The sequence below is a fragment of the Brassica napus genome, chromosome A7 (genome assembly GCF_020379485.1).
Source record: "Brassica napus cultivar Da-Ae chromosome A7, Da-Ae, whole genome shotgun sequence".
NCBI lineage: Eukaryota > Viridiplantae > Streptophyta > Magnoliopsida > Brassicales > Brassicaceae > Brassica > Brassica napus.
In genome coordinates this window covers 24808731-24826304 of record NC_063440.1, presented here as the reverse complement: position 1 = coordinate 24826304, position 17574 = coordinate 24808731, and the positions used below count along the sequence as shown (strand labels likewise).

Here is a 17574-nt window from a genome sequence, read left to right as displayed (position 1 = left end):
GATTGCAATGGGCCCCCATTAATCTCAATTCAACGAGATGGGCCTAAAGCAAGGAACAACTAAAAGGCCCATTGCATCTGAGACGCGGGTTATTTTATATGGGTCGGGTACAACCCGTTTTAATTCAATAATAAAACCTCAAAAGAAAAACCTCAGTGACGCAGCACTCGTCTCACTCGGGAGAAAGATGATGAAGCAAGCTCGCACTTTGCTCTCCAGGTAAACCCTAATTCCTCATTTCTTTCAATAAAAACGCAAACTTTATCGAACCCCTTTCTCTCAAAAGTGAGTTTCTTTGCTAAAAGCAGGAGCCTTTGCAACCAAAGCAGCTCACTTTTCGAAGAAAGCTCTAAGTCTTCGGCGTTTCGTGGTTTCGCAACCTGGGTTGATTCCTCTACCACTAAACGTGGTAAAGCTACTTCCTTTGCTCTCCTTTTCGTCTCTGTTTTGAGTTTTGCCTTAATTTGTTTCCCTTTTGTTTTCAAAGCTGATGCGGCTAAGCCTAGTAGTGGTCGTGTCTTCGCGCCTTACGCTATCTTCAAAGGAAGAGCTGCACTCTCTGTTGAACCGGTCCTCCCCACTTTCACCAAAATCGAGGTTTGGAGACCCCTTTGTGTGTGATTTGCTGTGAGACTTTTTGGAGATTCTCATCATCACTTACTGTGTACAATGATGTTTTAGCCTGGGAATCTGAGGATAGACCGTCGTGGATCCGTGATGATGACATTTATGCCTGCTGTTAGTGAGCGCAAGTACGACTGGGAGAAGAAACAGGTCTTAATCTAATACTATGTTACCTTCCCTTTTATATATATTTCTTGTCTGATATGTGATTCTGTTTGCTTCATTGTTGTTGTCGTAGTTGTTTGCTTTGTCACCTACTGAAGTTGGATCTGTGATCAGCATGGGTCCTCAGGACAGCTCTGAGTTTTTCCATGACCCTTCCATGAAATCAAGGTTTGTTATTTGCTGACTTGTTGCATATGTGTGCTTAATTCAGAAGAAAAAAAAATCATCTTCTGATGATCTTTGTTTCCTCTCAGTAATGCTGGTCAAGTCAGGAAGTCACTCTCTATCAAGCCACTCGCAGATTCTTCCGGCTACTTCTTCCAATTGAGTAAGGCTTCTTCTTCTACACAATATTTATATAACTAATGGTAGAGCCAGTCTGAATTCTACTGAAATATAAAATTGAAAATACACTTGTTTTGGTTTTGTATTATCAGTGTTAAGGCGATTACATTTTTTGCTTGGAATAGTTTTCCTTCTAATAATAGGAACGATGTACAAACACTTAACATCTGCGGTATTATTGCAGGCGTTACCGACAACATCCACAACAGTAATGACCGTATTGTGGTTCCTGTCTCCAAAGCTGAATTTGCAGTGCTGAAGAGTGCTTTTAGTGTAAGATATGCTTTAAAATTTTCTGCTCTCTCTCTCATTGTTCTCTTATCTTAAGGAAGAGCTGTTTGTGTTTTTTTTCTAAAACCAGCTTTTGTATTATGTGCAGTTTGCCCTTCCACACATCCTAGGCTGGGATAGGATAACAGGAGGTGACGTTGGTATTGCAGCGCAGGGGTTTGCTTCACTTCCAAAGGCTGATCCGATGCAGTTGGAGCTGGAGTGGGGTAAAGAGTAAAGACTGATATGGGAGTAGCAATGGAGTAAATTGACAATGCATGTGTTCTTTTTTGCTTTAGTTTGGCGTACACAAAACTTGGCATGCTCTGTTCTTGGATCTTAACTTGTCCAACTCTAAGACTACTAATTTTGGGGCTTCTGCCCGTTGTCATTAGCACTTCTATGTTATTGTGCGGTAAAAGCATTTTGGTTTTCAGCTTAATGGTCAGGTTCAAATATCATAACATACAACTTTATAAGACTTATAAACACACAGAGAAAAGAAACAACTAGGGAAGGAGAATCATCTGTTGGACATTGACAGGATATGCGTCAGAAGGTGGACCATAGAAAGCTCGTCTGACCAGAAAAGAGTTTGCAGTCTGAGTAGGATGGAATGCATCCCAAAAGACATACTGAGACCTGTTAGGACAAGGATTCTGCAACGGTAAACATGTGATTTGTCCTTGGTTCCTACCAGTCCCGCAACAAGCCCTGTCCGCTACACTGAATCCTGTACCATACATAAGCCTTTGATCAGACTCATTAGAGAAACTCCTTTTATCATCAGCAATGTAATCTAAGGAGGAGGTTATACCGTAAGTAGCTGGATTGTTTAAGATGTCACCAACTGCGCGAAATGTATTGCCATATACAAAGATGGCTCCAGGTGAACGCTGGTTCAGCTGGTCAACAAGTGCTCTTAGCCCTTGGTTAAATGTGCCTAGAATCTCGTTCACGTTATCAACGCATCTCCCTGGTGGTGCTGTGGCTCTTTGGTTTGGTATGCAGCCTAGTGGTCCTACTCCAGCTATGAACACTTTCCTTAGACCTAGGCTGTACAGAGTCTACACAATAGTTTCAAAATGATTATCAGAAGGTTCATTGAAAGGATACTGACTATATCAAGATTCGGATGTTGCGCATACAAGAAGTTGTCGAGCGTATTGGTTGATAAGTAGGTTGGCGAACTCAGGCGGTCTGTATCTGAAGCTGGATGAGTAGAGATTAGGCATAAGGTAGTTGTTGAGATAGTCATTGCTTCCAAAAACAAGAACCACAAGCGATTTTTTCAAGTAGTCCGTAAAGTTTTGGGGACTCATCATGGTTCTCAACTGGCTCAGCGTCCCCTCTAGGTTCACCACTTGCTGGGTCAGGCTGAATCTGTCTCCCTGCACATTAAAAGCCTCTATCAACACTACTAACTAAATGTGATTATACAAAACTCAGAAATTACATAGTGTTGGCCTGATTCATCGAGGATGCCACCAGCTGCAGAGGCATAGTTAACTCCTCCGAGGATTCTAGTGCCCCATGTGGTCGGATCCGCAAAGGGAGGAGGCGACGAGATTCCTATCAACTGAGCTGTTATTTTTTCAGAACAGTGTCAGTAAGAGGAGATTTATGCTAAAATTAAACTGATTTTTGACAGAGAGAAAGTGTCTAAAAACGTTACCAAGCAAATCAACGAAGTTCATGCCGTTGCTAAACCTGCCAGTAGGACGGTAGTTTAAGTCTATGCCATAAGGCAAGTAATTGGCTCGAGCCACGGATGCTAGAAAGTTGTTGTTCCCAACATCGACTAATGAGTCTCCAAGCACAAACATAGCCGGCACTGTACCTTGTCCGGTCACCAACAACTCAGGCTGCTGTAATATAACAGACGCCACCACTGCAACTATAAACGCATATCCTCTAACTTGGATTCTCATATTTTTTTAGTTTGTGTTCGTTTTGAAGTTAGAATGCATGGAATGTTTACTATATAAAGTTTAATGCGAAACATGCTGCATGTGACACATAGGAGTTAATACGTTTCAATTTTTGTAACGGTTCTCTTTTGTTTTCGGCTGCTTGCATGTAAAACGAGTCAATAAGGTTGCATCACGTTTGAAATTTCACAAGAAACTACAATTGCATATGCTAAGACAAAGACCATGACGCACTTTCTCACCCTCTTCAGATAAAGATCAAGAAAGTAATGAGAGAAGATTATCTGCGACTGTAACTGTGTAACGGATAATGATCTCTTAAAGAGCTAAACTAGTAACTAATTCGTGAGATTCATACAGATAAATATTGATTTAACTAACATCTACAGAGCTCTGTACTTGCCATATACATTTTACCAACCAGAGAATAAATTATTTTACTACATTTGATATGCAAATACCACAACATTAACACAACGTGCCACTGTCTTTATCTATCACCTATCTGTACTGGTTTTCTGAGGTGGTTGCTTCCCTTGAGTTGGAGGTGGTGTAGACTCTTCATTTACAAAAGGTAAAACAAGGACAGGAGCTGCTGGCACCATTTCCCAACGTTCTCTTAACAAAGCTTTGAATTTCATGACCATTTCTTTCCGGAACTCGAGCTCCCGAGTAAATTGATCGAAGAGAACACATGCCAGAACATACTTGAATGGGACAATGACTAGAACCGTTGCAACAGATAGCAAAACCAGCGCTACTTCCGTTGTTACCTGACAAGATTATATAAACAGGTTATAATAACAGCACATAACAGTTACCTGTCACAACAACTATCAATTGCAAATTATCATTACATACCTGAGGATGGCCAGATAGTACAATTGTCCGTAGCTTTAGAAGCACAACATTCACGTTCTGGAGACAGCTCTCCAGATCTTGCATAGCATCTTTGACAGCAATGATTTTTTGAATAGTATTTGAAGATGGCTGGTCTCGAATTGTAACCATTCCAAACAATCTTCCAAGACGCCCTTGTCTTCTGAGTCCCTTCAACGTAAGCATCCCAGTTGCCAAAAACACTAAAGACACTGGAAGAACGTACTGCAAAAGGTTCCTAATGCACAAAAAAGTATTCTCAGTAGTATCAGATCATTACTAAGATAGCTAACTTATAGGTCCACCAGTTGATAATATGATCTTTTTGCACGAGTCTGTAAACTAACCTGAAAATTATTGTTGATGCAAATGCTAGAAAAGAGACTGTCATATAAGGCTCCTCCCAACGCCGGAGTTTCTCAAACTTTGTGGCAGTTATAGTCAGTGGCAGGATGAGTTCCTAAGAGTGAAAAAAACAAAGCGTAAAGGATAAGATTGAATCACAACTTTCTCTACTAATTTTATCTTTGCAATAAGTGTTACCTTGAAGAGATCAATGTTACTGGGTATCCCTTTGATGGTTGCAGCATTAATAGTGGCTTGAGTTTTTTCCACCACCTTATATTTTTGTCTGCATGTCTCTGCTGCTCTCTCTACAAGCGTGAGATCAGCCACGGCGAGGTTTTTGCTCAGAATCAAGCCTTGTCTTAGAGAAGAACTTTTCCAGAAGTTAATAGACGCGTTTGAGCCCCAGGAAGGAGATCTCATCCACTTTTTCAAGTAGACACTTCCATCTAGATCAGAGGCGTTATCAAAACTTTCATACGACTCTCCTGAAGCCCTGGCCATGTTACCTCGGTTGTAGACAGTGTTTGCAACTTTGGTCACTAATGGTCCGCCCCAAAAATTTACAGCTAGAGTTTGACACACGATGTCACCATAGGCTACTTGTCGAAGAAAAGAGAACTGAGCTAGTTTGATAGGATCTTCTGGCAAGTTCCGCATGTATTGAAGAGCTTGGAGTCTTGCAATACAGTTAGATGCGCTTGCGATTGCCTTTTCTTTACCCTTCCTTGCACCAAAAACTTGAGACAGCGATCTATCATTCTCTTCTGGTCCAAATTCTCGTAGAAACGTGTGCAGAGCTATGACTTCGCTGATAATCGAATGCCAAACATCTCGTCTCAGATCGCCTCCTAGATCAACGAACTCGAGAACCCAAGTGGGATCCCTAAAATGAACATATCACAGGGTGAGCATGTCTCTAAGTAAAACAACCACATAGATATCAAAACCACATCAGTTACATGAACATATGAACTCACCCGGAGCCGGATGAAACAGTTACTGCAGAATCAAAGAGGGAGAACCCCAGAGGACCCACTTTTGCTTTCTGCACGGATGACTTGTCCCCTACGAGATCAAGTCTTATGATCCCTTTGCTGCGCTTTAAGTCAATTGGCTGGAAATGAAGACAATTAATAAATTTGGACACCAATAGAACAGTTCAGTGTGATTTAAAACCATACTAGTGAGACTAAGAACTCCATCTAAAGTTGCATATGTGAACCTAAAGGAAAAAGGTATACAATAGCCAGTTTAATCCTATATAATACAGTACTGGTTGGCACAGGGCTAAAGGAGAATAATGTTCTATTGATCCTTTACGAGGGACTTGCAGAGAAAGAACTATAAATACCTGAAAATAGAGAGCTTTATCAGTTAAAGTCAGTTTCCCAGGCCAAGCAACGTTATTCTCCCATTTTAAAACAGGCCCTTTCCTGTTGGAGGCCATGCATAGAAGTCTCTCTGATGACAACTGCGGAAACTCTGTGGTCTGGTATGACTTCCGTCCCTCGTGTATTCTGTTCTGACAATGGAAACATACTCAGCTCGGAAAAACAATGATGGGTCTATAGTTATGACATACATTTAAACTCTAAGTGCTTACAAAGCTAATGATATCAATCAAATGCTCAATTAGATGCACGTTTATCAAAAGGTCAGCATATAAAATTGCAGACAGTGGTGGAAAGCGAACCAAAATGTTAAACTCACTTGACAAGTTCCTGGATGTAAGCTAGCCAAACCTCCAAAGAAATGCCTTTCTGATCACTGGCACCAGCTAGTGCCTCGAAAAGGTTATGCACTGTAGCCCTATCAGCCACGCCAGAAATTGCTGGAGCAATACGAACAAATGCCTCTTCCTCAACAAAGCGTCCCTTCAACACCGACAACCATTCATCAGTGCTGATCTGCAACCCCTGAGTATTGTGAATCATAATTTCCAGAAGAGCAGAATACTACCAACCTAATAGAAACGGAGATTATTCTAACAAATACCTGAAAGGAAGGTTTTTTCGAGACATCATTGCGTGCATAATTTCTTTCTTTACAGTATGGATTCGCCCACGCGAGCATTGTAATGAAGATTAGTCTCTGGAAAGCAGGCTCCTATGAAGAAATCAAAGTTTCAATGGTTCAAACACCAATAAACAATGTAAAGAAGGTCTTTGTTGATGTAATAAGAGTCTCGGTGTAAACTGTAAAGCGTCTGACAGATACCTTAAGACAGGGATGAAAATCTGAGCTATCCCTTGATAAAAACCTGAAACAGCAGTATTCCACAAGGTATCTGGCATTGGTAGACGTAGCTGGAGGAACAAGTGTCTCAAATATATCCTGCATCTTCTTCCCAGTTAACCCATTCATCCTGAACACAAAGAAAACTAGTTTATTAGATTGACATCAAAAATATCACAAGTAAGGATGATTGTTTGATTGGTTTCACCTGCTAAACTGCTCTATGGAGATGATAGCATCAAAGGAAAGAGATCCTCTCGGTGTATCGCTTTGAACCGTTTGTTCAACTGTAAGAAGCTCCTCCAAGTCTTCAAAATCATCTTGATCCTCAAGATCGACCTTGAGACTCTGGCGCTTTTTAATCAAAGGAGTGGCTACCTCGCTAAGATACTTTTGGGATTTAGACACCCACTTACTAAACCGTTCTTGCACCGCATCTGTCGGAAACAAAGACAACCCACAAAAACAAAAAAAGATTTAAACTTTCTAACAGCTACTGTCAATTAACGTTTCGGGTTTGTTCCCAAAGGCGTAAATGAAATCAAAGTCGAAGAAGAAGAAGAAGAAAAGGATCGTACTTGTGTCGATGTCGTTTAGTTTCCATCTCTGAGCAACAATCCGGAGTCTTGGCTTTCGATTAGAAGAACAGTTTCGTGAGAAGGAGCAACGTCGATGAACACGAACTCCATCAAGACGGAAAACAAGGGGAAGATCTAGAGCTGCAGGAGAGACTTTCACTCTCTTTACTCCTCCTCCGACTCTCTGCGCCATTTTCTGCAGTCGACAAAGCTTGAAGAAGTGGAGGCGTACGGTAGCAAAACACCACTAGTTATATTATTATTTTTTAATTACCAAATCATGTGGTCTGTTATTACCGAATCATGTGGTTAATAAAATGATTACATGAAATTTATTTTTAGCATTGTGCAAATAAAACCATTATTCGTAAATTTAGTTTAGCATAATACAAACTGAACGCTTGACACGAAATCTTTAGGATAATGTGTATATTTTCAACATGATGTAAGTAGAACCAGTAGTTGTATAAATTTAGTTTAGCATGATACAAACTCAACGTTTATATGTAATCTTGATGTAACATACCATGTGGTCTGTTTCTACCACATATCATATCATTTCGTGTTAACTTCGTATTATTCATTCTCATTTTGCTTTAAAATTTTCTTACTCAACAAACACAAGAGAGGAGATGACACAGCTAGATAACAGCGACCGATCTGTGGTCAACACACAAAGTCCTCACTCCTCACGCAAACGACCGAAGCTAGAAACCAAAATAACATCAACTTTAGGATAATAATAATCACAGGCTCTTGGATTTGGACGAGTCAGTAAAGGATTGGCAAAGCAGGAGGAAATAATAGTTTGAACTTTGGTTACAAGTTCTCTAAGAAAAGATCATGTCACTGGCCATATACAACATACATGAACATGAAACACGTCATGTCACTTACATGACCATCACGCAAAAGTACCCAAACATAAAGCATCCCCTAGATTCATGTTTCTGTCAGTTCCAAAATTAAGAGATTAGCCGAGTTTCCTAAGTTCTAATGGAAGAGATAACTTCCATACTAGTTTCCTAACGCAAACTACACACACACACAAACATATAAAGATCCACGAGAATATCAATCTACTTTCTCTTGAAGATGCTGTAGAATCTTTGGTTACTCATCAGTCGATCTCTATGGCTGCCTCCTGAGACATACCACTCATGTTCCCTTGTTTGCTGCTCTCTGAGGATGCAGCTGATTCCCGTTTAACCTCGATGAGGTCTTCAATGATCCTTGGAGTCTCTCTTAATAGTCTTTCCTGCTCTGACGGTTTTTGGAGACGTTCTCTCTGCTCCAAATACTCATCTAATGTACAATATAGTCCCCCGAATAGAGTCAAGGTGTTCAGTTTATGGATCATATAGACGAAGATTTAAATGTGTTTTTAGATGATATATGATCTTAAAGGATATTCTTCTCTCCGTCCTTTCTCATTAGCACAGTTGATGCGTTTCTGGAGGATGATAAGCTGCCTTCCAATCCACTGTTTTTTACACAAGAAATGTGAGAAGCAGCACCAAAAAACATTGAGTATGAAACTTACTTGATTTCTCAGAGATAGATACTCACATGTTTTGTTATATCTTCATGGAGAGCCTTAGCCTTCTGCTCCATCTCAACCTACAAAGAGACTTGTCACCTTAGTGGAGGTAATAATATAGCTATATTTGAAACAGAGAACCCTATCATTTGTGATACACACAGAGATCTGGATTTCGTTTAACAACTTACAACAGTTGGCTGTCTCAAAAGGCCACTCGTCACTTTTTGCTTCAAATTTTCAATCTCTTCCTGAAAAGGAAAAATGGAGGTTTTGGCATTTAGGAAAGTAAAAATCAAAAGGAAATTTAACCACTTGTAACCAGTCACCTTGGAGGAATATTATAAAGGTTACTTCTCAGTAAACGTAGCAAAAATTATCATAAATTTTCCAAAAACACAAAGGAGAGAAAAAGAAAACTGAAGGAAATAAAATGGTGACTACATGAAATAAGCTCAGACATATATATATCACCTTGCTTATGTCGGAATCATCCAACTTGGAAATGCTAACACTACTTGCCATACCAGCGACATCAAGAAACAGGCCCTGACTTTGGCCATCAGCAGTTTTAGCGCCTACAGAAAACTCATAAAGAGTGATTGTGATGGAGTGGTCATGACACAGATGAGAAATTCATAGCTTAAATGTGACAATGGGACAATATTACAATGTCTAAGGCTGCCATGTACCACATAAAAAGGATAACATTCAAAATTATCTAAAATCTAGAAGCTAGAAAGATGAAACTGCAAAGCCTGGTTACCTGTAACCTGCAAGATCTGGAACGCTATACGGTCCCTAGGGTCATTCTTCACTTTCACAAAGCTTCCCACTACCTTTTCCCCAAAGCTCTCTTTACACTTCTTCAATAACTCTAGAACTAAGCTCTTCCGCAGATAGACAAGCTTTATATTATCTGCATTGATCGCAGCGAAACCAGTTGGCCGCATTTCAGGTTTCACTTCCTTTTCACAAGTCTCCGTTGGCCGCACTTCAAGTTTCACTTCCTTTTCACAAGTCTTGGCTGACCAGATTTGAGGTTTCACTTCCTTCTCACAAGTCTTGGTTGGCCAGATTTGAGGTTTCACTTCCTTCTCATGTGACCTTTCTATTCTCTGCTTCTTCTTGCACGGCATGAGAACCCTTTCACTCTTTCTACTGAAGCCACGTTCCGAGCGTGTGTTACATTCCAACTGCTTCTCAAGGTTCTCTCTGAAATGAGCATCTAAAAGTCTATGAATCTTTCTTTGCTTCACAGACCTCTTCCTGAAGACAGAATACAGCTTCTCATCGCAACGAACTTTCTTCTTCTTTTTAGGATCAAGCAGGTTTTCCTGACGAATGTACTTGTGGATAACAGACTCCACGCTACCTTGCGACATTGCACGTCTGGTATCTTCCCCTATTGATGTTAAGAAATCAATGAGCGGCTTCGAACCCCATCTGGTAAACTTCATATTCTTGTTTTTGCCCACCGTTTTAGAATCTTCTGAACCATCAACTATGTGGGCAGATAGTGAATGCTTACTACGATCCACTTTCTGCTGCTTCAGGTTGACGATTCGCTTCTGTGACTTTGAAGTGTATGCGTCATTGAGTGAAGATCTGCGGTCATCTTTGTGCTTTAACTTGGTAACTTTCCTTTGTGAACTCTTGGCGCGAAGCACATCCTCAAAAGTTATATCTTCTTGTTTTTTTGCTATCTCCCAACACTCAAGAAACAGACACTCGAATGTATTGGTATCAGTCAGGTCGAGCTTATCCTGCAAACCAGTAAAGGAATGTTATAGAGAGAAGAATAACATTTCAAATGTCAGGAGAAAAAGCTTTAGGTATCAAATATTTGTATTCACTTTTTTAATTAAGGAAAAGATGACAATATATATTTCATTCCAATCAAGACATCAAATATAAAAGGGATTCGGATATCATTTCCTAAACACATTAGTTATCTGCAACAGATGGCTACCAAATTTTCAAATTTGGGTAAAAAATGAAATAATTTTGATATATATTATTGGATTAAAACATTACCCCAGCAGCATCATATCTTCGAATCTCTTCTAGAACAACCACATACTCCTGGCACTGGTTGCATAACCCTTTATCCTCTTTGAGGTGAATGAACTCAGCATGAGTGACACAGCCTTCACATACAGACTGTGGGCAACAAAGACAGAGTAGCTTCGGTCTCTTCCCACACAAGTAGCAACTGTGACATTCTGAAATTGACAAAACTGTAATATTAAACACCAATACCTCTTTAAACCAAGTATTTCGAATTGTAACCTTCTCAGTATTAATCTATAATAATGAATCAAATTTGTGTTCGGAAACTTTAACAGACCCAAGAACCTAATAAGGTAAGACACTAGTTTTGCTAAAGAGACATAAAAAGTGACCCAAAGGTTGTTACTTTGAGTTAGCAATGTCTTTCTGCAAGCATAAAGAAACAAACTTTCTATGCTTAATGATTAAATAAGAATCTCAAACTATATATTGTCCTTCAATGTCTCTCATTTCCCGACATAAAACAAATTAAACTAATCAAGGAGGCATGTGACGGAAGCTCAAAGAACCGTGCTAATTACAAAATGATTATACTAATATACTGCAACGAATATATAAATAGAGAAAGATTAGCACTTAACCGCAGATATAAGAATCGTCACTCTCTCCAGCTGAGATATCATTTTCAACGCAAGAGGCATGATACGCTTTAGGACAGTCCCTGAAATGACAACAGCACAGTGAGGTTGAGTAAGATATGCATTCATTCACACTATATGTGACAACAATGGTCTGAACGGTTGATTTATAAAGAAAGTTTTGATTTTTAAGTAGATCTTCTCAGAGAGTAAAAGAGAGATAGAGAGACTGACTTGTAGTCGCAGAGCATTAGGCTACCACCGTCTTTGCAGATGAAGCACCAGTCTTCCCACTCCTTCTCCTCCGCCATCTCTTGCCGTCGGTTTCACTCTCGAGTCGCTACCTGGTGTAACCTAGTGACCACCGGGAAGCAAAGGTGTCACCTTTTTATTTTTTGGTTCAACAAAAAGGTTTATAACCAATCACCAAACGTTAAACGCGATCTTCGGTTACTTTCTCTATTATACCCTCTCGTCATGAATCTGGGCAACGCACAATTACAGAGGGTAATATTGGAAAATCTAGTACCTTTTTGCAAATTTTAACGTATTTTTCATGTGATCTAATATGTAGGAATATGTTTCGTTATATTTTTTTTTTGGAACTGATATGTTTCGTTAACTAATAAATTCATGGGCTTATTGCAGCAATAGCCATATTTGAGATGAAAATTAAGAGAGTAGCCATGATGTTGACATAATGTATTCACTGTCTTTTTACCATCTTACTAGTCGGTTATACCCTTGTAGAAAACAGGTTCCCAGTTCCTTTAACTAAAGTAAACGACGTGGTGATTTACTGACCATAGTAACAATGAGAGTATTTTGGCAACGCCTGAAATAAAAATGAAAGGAAGGAAAACATTTTAGAGAGATGAAAATATAAAAAAAACAGAAGTGTAAAAGAAAGAACGTTATAAACGGAGAATGCATGGATCGTAATGCTGATGCCAAAATATAGAAATAGTTCCACTTCAAATAGAATACACATAGTATAACAACAGTTTAAAGTTTGTCACCGCCATGTCATATGATAATATTTTCCATTCTATCGGATATAGATCAGTTTATATTTACTAAAATAATCACAACCGAAGACGGTGAAGTGTGCGGTTGGGGAAAGGTGGTGATGTCGTTAGTGCAAAAAATTTGCAATTGTGGGTTACAGTTCGTCTGTGATGATGTCGTTAGTGCAATAAATTTATAATTGAAGGTAGTTATATTCCATATAGTATAGTGTATGTTATGTACATTTCTATCACTTAATCATTTATATTCGATCCGAACTACAATTCAACCTTATATAAGCCATGTTAATCATATAGTAACTGTATAGTATATCATATATACATATATCTAAATAATATAATGGAGATGGGAGACTTGTATTTACATTCCTAATGAGCTAGATTATATACAAAGGTAAAGGAAATTTGCATTCACCTTCACCCTACGACAAAGGAAACATGATGTCTTCAATTAAAAACTAGTCGATATTATAGGAACTACAAAGAAGTTCCGACCAAGACATGTCGTAAGCACTACAATAATATCGCTTAAACATTACAATAAGATCATTACATCTTAAGAAAGCGGTTAATTATGTCTTTTTCTATCTCTTCTTTCTTGACCAAATCACTACTAAGCTCAGCAATTGTCTTCTTCAATTGTGCAATAATTTTGTTTTTCTCCCAAATTTCGTTTCTAGCTTCAATCAAAGCTTTCTTCTGCCATCCAAAATAGTTATATAGTTTTATATTCATTACATTCCACATACAGTATACTATGTGAGGTGGAAACAAGTTTAATGAAAGCTTGTTAAAACTAGGCTTGAGAGTAATCACTAAACCCAAGTTAGTGGAATATAAACCCCAAGACGAAGTAAACGGAACCCAGACATTTTTCTAATTAAACCCACATGGCATAATAGGGGACAAAGTAATCACTAAACCCAAGTTAGGGGAAATATAAACCCCAAATCCTATTCTGATAGTTATATAGTTTTATATTCATTCCATTCCATTTACAGTATACTAAGTTAGGTGGAAACAAATTTAATGAGGGCCTGTTAAAACTACGCTTGAGAGTAATCACTTAACCCAAGTTGGGGGAATATAAACCCCAAGACATAGTAAACGGAACCAAAACCTTTTTGTAATTAAACCCACATGGCATAATAGGGGACATATGTATTTAGATGCTTCATTACGAGGGAGTGTTAAAACAATACTTGAGAGTAAACACTAAAGCCAAGTTAGGGGAATGTAAACCCCAAAACCTAGTTAATGGAACCCAAACCTTTTTGAATAAAACTCACCTGACATAATAGGGGACATATGTATGTAGACTCTTCATGAGCAAAATCAAATAGAAAGATAGGGGGTATGATAATAGAACACTTGACATCAAATACTAAACCCAAGATAGAAAAATATAAACCCCAATCCAGCACAGGGAAGCGAAATCTATAGTAAACTTATATACAAAGCTTGTAGTGACATGTATATTCTGGTGGACATTTTCCATTCCATATACTGTATACGTCACTTGGATACAAATCTAATGGGAGAGTGGTAAACCTACACATGACGTTAAACACTTAACAAAAATTAATGAAAACAAGTACATATGAAAGACTAGGAGGATGGTGAACCGATAGAAGAATGGAAATAGTATTAGGGGCTTTACTATTAGAAATGAAATGGAATAGTTTGACATGTATACTATTTGTCTTGTTAGTGTAGCTGAATTCTATTCCACTTGTTAATTAAATGAACAACAAAACGGACATGACAAACTTACTAATCAAACCACACCAAAACTACACATAATGGTTAAGGCCAGTTCTTTTGAACATGCGCATACTACTCAAACAACACAGAATCACCGGTAGCAAATCAAGCAATTGCATACTTATAGTTTACTAAATATCCTGGGTGAGTGATTCCTGATTACTATGTCATTCGAAGTGGAAACCTAAAATGACAATACATACTATGATATGACAGGATATAATATAATATACTACAAAAAATGGTTGAGTGATTCCCGAATACTATGTCATTTGAAATGGATAATTCCAAGCAATAGTAGTATAAACAGCTTCATACGATCTGTTATTGGTTCCTTCACGATGATACATAGAACTAGTAAAAACCCTAATTTTGACGAGATAGAATAATCAAAACAGAGAAACAGAGAAGAAACATAAGGAGGCAAGAACTTACGGTCGTGGCAGAGAATTGAGAACCCCGCGGCGATATGAAGTTGAAGACACCGGCGGTTTTACTTGGCTCTGCCGACACCGTAACGCGTTAGCGAAGATGGAGAGAACCGAGAAGCAAAATAGAAGACGGAGACGATCTGAAGCGAGAACGACGGAGACGGAGGCGAGCGGGTGGAGGAGATTTGCGAGAGAAGCGTATGGAGGGGGAAGAACCGTAGATGAAGAAAGTGGGAATGGAGGTTGTGTGGAAAGGGAAGAAACACGATTTACTTAGGGATTAAAAGAAAATGATTTTTCATTTTTTTTCATAGCAGGTGAGCCGGTAAATTAAAGAGGGTCTTACAGTAATATTATGTATATATCACGGCGTATATCGATCCGTTAGGGTTAAGTGCTAGTCCTCTAATTAACGTTTTTTTCGTGGCTATATGCCCCAATTCCCCTAAATTCATCTTTATATTCAAGTAATATAAAGATGAATTTATTAACATTTTTTTACCGTAAATTCTTACACAATAAAACAAAATGACACAAGTAGAAATCAAAAGGACAGCTTCAAGTGTAAACCATAGTCTCTTGATCTGATGAGTTAAGTGGGATATTTCTTGTACTCTCGTACTGGGTTGAATAATACGTCTTTCGTAACCCCATTGATAGCTAAGACTTAAGACCATGAGTCTGATGATCCATGGCCACGAACCCTAAGGGAAGAAGATGAACAACCATTTCTTTTTTTTTTCTGTAGTATTTATTCGAAATAGATATAAAAATGATATGTGTGATTTAATGATATATATATATATATATTATATCGAAGAACATTGTGTTTACATTATTAAAATGTAGTAGCAATATGAATTGTAGACTCTAAACTGAAAATGAATTTCTCTTCTCATATATTTGTGTATCACAATTCTAAACATAAGGCTATACTATTTTTTATCCTTGTTTGAAGTAATTAACTCTGTTGTGTGACAAGTCTGACCATCTTTGGCGTCTTTGTCCCTTTTGTCCCCTTTCTTTAGAACATGATTTGTTACGATTTGGTATTCTTTTGTTGGATCTGTATATGTAGCCTTGGTTTATCAAGTAATCAGATTCTTTGTGTGACCAGTATGATCATCTTTGGGTTCGCTTTATCTGGAGCATGACGTTTTATGATCTGACTCTGGCCAATATTGTTATTTGGCGCCTTTATTTCCAGTGAGACTGTTGACTTCTTTTTGTTCAAGGTTTTCTTTTCCTTGTGTTCCCACCACCAAATCATAAGAGCAGCAACTACACCAACAACATCCTGTTGCATAGCTTTGGGATCAATATGGATCAAATTATATAGATTTTAATTTGAATCGGTTTAAAGGCAGACATGTGAAGAATCTCCACTGAAAACAGCTAAGTAAAGACAATTAAATTTTTCAGTAAAAGAAAAAAAAGAAGAGAAACCGTTAAATATGGTTTGTTTTAAAAATTCAGGGGTTTGTTTGACAATTTTCCCATACATATCTCGGTTTTTGGTTCGCTATCGGTTCAAATTGGGTGAAATCAAATCAATTTAATTTTAATTCTGGAAACGACGTCGTTTGTTACGACTTCTCTAGGATGAGAGCATTTCTTTCGGGAAATCGGCTAATTCCTACATCAACAAAGGCCAACGGTCCCGATCAATACATAAACATGTTACCTGTGCGAAAACATACATCAACTAGTACAAAATTTAATTTTCATATGCGAACTTTCAAAATTTGGTCTTATCATACATTGACATAATTTCCGTTAGTCAAACGTTGAGTTGTCGTTAACCAGTAGCAGAAAATCGGCTAATTCCTACATCAACAGGGACCAATGGTCCAGATCAATACATAAACACTTCACCTGTGCAAAAACATACATCAACTAATACAAAATTTAAATTCAATACATGAACTTTCGAAATATGGTTTAAACATACACTAAAGCTTGACATGTGCGTCCGCGCGGATATTTGTTGTTAACTTTTTTTATAAATTGTTTAATGACATTCCTAAATATATAAACTTTTGTTCATTGTTATGTTCCTACACATAAAAACCAAACTCACCCGGATCTGAAAAGACCCTATTCGAATCCCACCCGAAAATTTATAATACCTAAACAAAGAATAATTTCAAAACAAAAAAAAAATTCGATATCCGAAAGACCCAATCCATACCCAACCATATACCTGATATCCATACCTTAATGAAGTAGTTAAGAAGTACAAAAAATGTAAAAAATATAAGAAAACACTTAAATATAGGTAAGTTCTCTTTTATATTTTTATAAGACATGCTGTCAAATTATTTGGAAAAAATGTAATTAATAAAGTAGTTAAGTTGAGTGAAAATAAGGAAAGAAAATATGTAATAAATATGTTGAAAATAATGTTAGTTTTATTTTCTACTTAAATTTAATAAAATAGATTTACCTAGTTTTCACTAGTCAAATAATACCGAAAATAAATTGTCTGTCACGTGTTGATTAAGTAAAGTTTTTATTGTATTATGTGATAATTAAACCATAGTACGTAGTAATTGACAGAGAGAAAGGATAATGTTTAGCTTATCGAAGACATTCTCTTTTCTCTTTGTTCAATTTTGTCTTCTTTCGTTTTCTCGGTGTTTTTTGTTGTCGAAAAAGTTGAAGAAAAAATTAAAGAGAAAAGCTAACTAATGAATTACACGAGAAATAAATCGTTTGACCTATATGATTTATTTTTCTCATTCAATTACCACGTAATACAGTTTAATTACCATATTATACAATA

General features: G+C 37.8%; 4 protein-coding genes across 7 annotated transcripts; 1 reads left to right on the top strand and 3 right to left on the bottom strand.

Annotated features, from left to right (window-relative positions):
• Positions 1-113: 113 nt before the first annotated feature.
• On the top strand, positions 114-1846 carry LOC106354135 (single-stranded DNA-binding protein WHY2, mitochondrial). Of its 2 annotated transcripts, XM_048736162.1 has the most exons (8): positions 114-219; positions 309-409; positions 488-597; positions 682-774; positions 863-957; positions 1044-1117; positions 1319-1407; positions 1514-1846. In XM_048736162.1, exons 1-8 carry the CDS (start codon positions 188-190, stop codon positions 1640-1642), a joined length of 723 nt encoding a protein of 240 aa, XP_048592119.1. In that variant the 5' UTR covers positions 114-187; the 3' UTR covers positions 1643-1846. The 2 variants fall into 2 exon arrangements, with proteins under 2 accessions (XP_048592119.1, XP_022544885.2); XM_022689164.2 differs by having other exon boundaries at positions 309-597.
• LOC106354136 (GDSL esterase/lipase At1g71250-like) lies at positions 1816-3372 on the bottom strand. Its single transcript, XM_013794006.3, has 5 exons — positions 3080-3372; positions 2861-2988; positions 2553-2795; positions 2222-2471; positions 1816-2137 (listed from the first exon to the last, which is right to left on the bottom strand). Exons 1-5 carry the CDS (start codon positions 3333-3335, stop codon positions 1914-1916), a joined length of 1101 nt encoding a protein of 366 aa, XP_013649460.1. The 5' UTR covers positions 3336-3372; the 3' UTR covers positions 1816-1913.
• A 260-nt stretch (positions 3373-3632) lies between these two features.
• Positions 3633-7617, bottom strand: LOC106354134. Of its 3 annotated transcripts, none has more exons than XM_048736159.1 (11): positions 7376-7617; positions 7006-7234; positions 6780-6927; positions 6558-6668; positions 6273-6478; positions 5914-6079; positions 5540-5676; positions 4758-5445; positions 4562-4674; positions 4197-4452; positions 3633-4108 (listed from the first exon to the last, which is right to left on the bottom strand). In XM_048736159.1, exons 1-11 carry the CDS (start codon positions 7566-7568, stop codon positions 3833-3835), a joined length of 2523 nt encoding a protein of 840 aa, XP_048592116.1. In that variant the 5' UTR covers positions 7569-7617; the 3' UTR covers positions 3633-3832. The 3 variants fall into 3 exon arrangements, with proteins under 3 accessions (XP_048592116.1, XP_048592117.1, XP_048592118.1); XM_048736160.1 differs by having other exon boundaries at positions 6273-6469; XM_048736161.1 differs by having other exon boundaries at positions 6273-6436.
• A 559-nt stretch (positions 7618-8176) lies between these two features.
• On the bottom strand, positions 8177-12007 carry LOC106354133 (uncharacterized protein At5g08430-like). Its single transcript, XM_013794003.3, has 9 exons — positions 11801-12007; positions 11570-11649; positions 10953-11140; positions 9682-10681; positions 9390-9493; positions 9107-9166; positions 8945-8995; positions 8788-8858; positions 8177-8685 (listed from the first exon to the last, which is right to left on the bottom strand). Exons 1-9 carry the CDS (start codon positions 11875-11877, stop codon positions 8496-8498), a joined length of 1821 nt encoding a protein of 606 aa, XP_013649457.2. The 5' UTR covers positions 11878-12007; the 3' UTR covers positions 8177-8495.
• Positions 12008-17574: the final 5567 nt, after the last annotated feature.

What these genes read in the sequence shown, in the direction of transcription:
- LOC106354133 (XM_013794003.3), bottom strand. Translation starts at nt 11,877, where the DNA reads ATGGCGGAGGAGAAGGAGTGGGAAGACTGGTGCTTCATCTGCAAAGAC. An exon ending in ATGATTCCGACATAAGCAAG is followed by an intron (nt 9,167 to 9,389) that starts GTGATATATATA and finishes TTTCCTTTTCAG; the next exon opens with GAAGAGATTGAAAATTTGAA. An exon ending in TTTTGAGACAGCCAACTGTT is followed by an intron (nt 8,996 to 9,106) that starts GTAAGTTGTTAA and finishes GTCTCTTTGTAG; the next exon opens with GTTGAGATGGAGCAGAAGGC.
- LOC106354136 (XM_013794006.3), bottom strand. Translation starts at nt 3,335, where the DNA reads ATGAGAATCCAAGTTAGAGGATATGCGTTTATAGTTGCAGTGGTGGCG. An exon ending in GAACTTCGTTGATTTGCTTG is followed by an intron (nt 2,989 to 3,079) that starts GTAACGTTTTTA and finishes AAAAAATAACAG; the next exon opens with CTCAGTTGATAGGAATCTCG. An exon ending in AATACGCTCGACAACTTCTT is followed by an intron (nt 2,472 to 2,552) that starts GTATGCGCAACA and finishes ACTATTGTGTAG; the next exon opens with ACTCTGTACAGCCTAGGTCT.
- LOC106354134 (XM_048736159.1), bottom strand. Translation starts at nt 7,568, where the DNA reads ATGGCGCAGAGAGTCGGAGGAGGAGTAAAGAGAGTGAAAGTCTCTCCT. An exon ending in TACATCCAGGAACTTGTCAA is followed by an intron (nt 6,080 to 6,272) that starts GTGAGTTTAACA and finishes TTGTCAGAACAG; the next exon opens with AATACACGAGGGACGGAAGT. An exon ending in ACTGTTTCATCCGGCTCCGG is followed by an intron (nt 5,446 to 5,539) that starts GTGAGTTCATAT and finishes TGTTCATTTTAG; the next exon opens with GGATCCCACTTGGGTTCTCG.
- LOC106354135 (XM_022689164.2), top strand. Translation starts at nt 188, where the DNA reads ATGATGAAGCAAGCTCGCACTTTGCTCTCCAG. An exon ending in ACGACTGGGAGAAGAAACAG is followed by an intron (nt 775 to 862) that starts GTCTTAATCTAA and finishes TTGTTGTCGTAG; the next exon opens with TTGTTTGCTTTGTCACCTAC. An exon ending in GACCCTTCCATGAAATCAAG is followed by an intron (nt 958 to 1,043) that starts GTTTGTTATTTG and finishes GTTTCCTCTCAG; the next exon opens with TAATGCTGGTCAAGTCAGGA.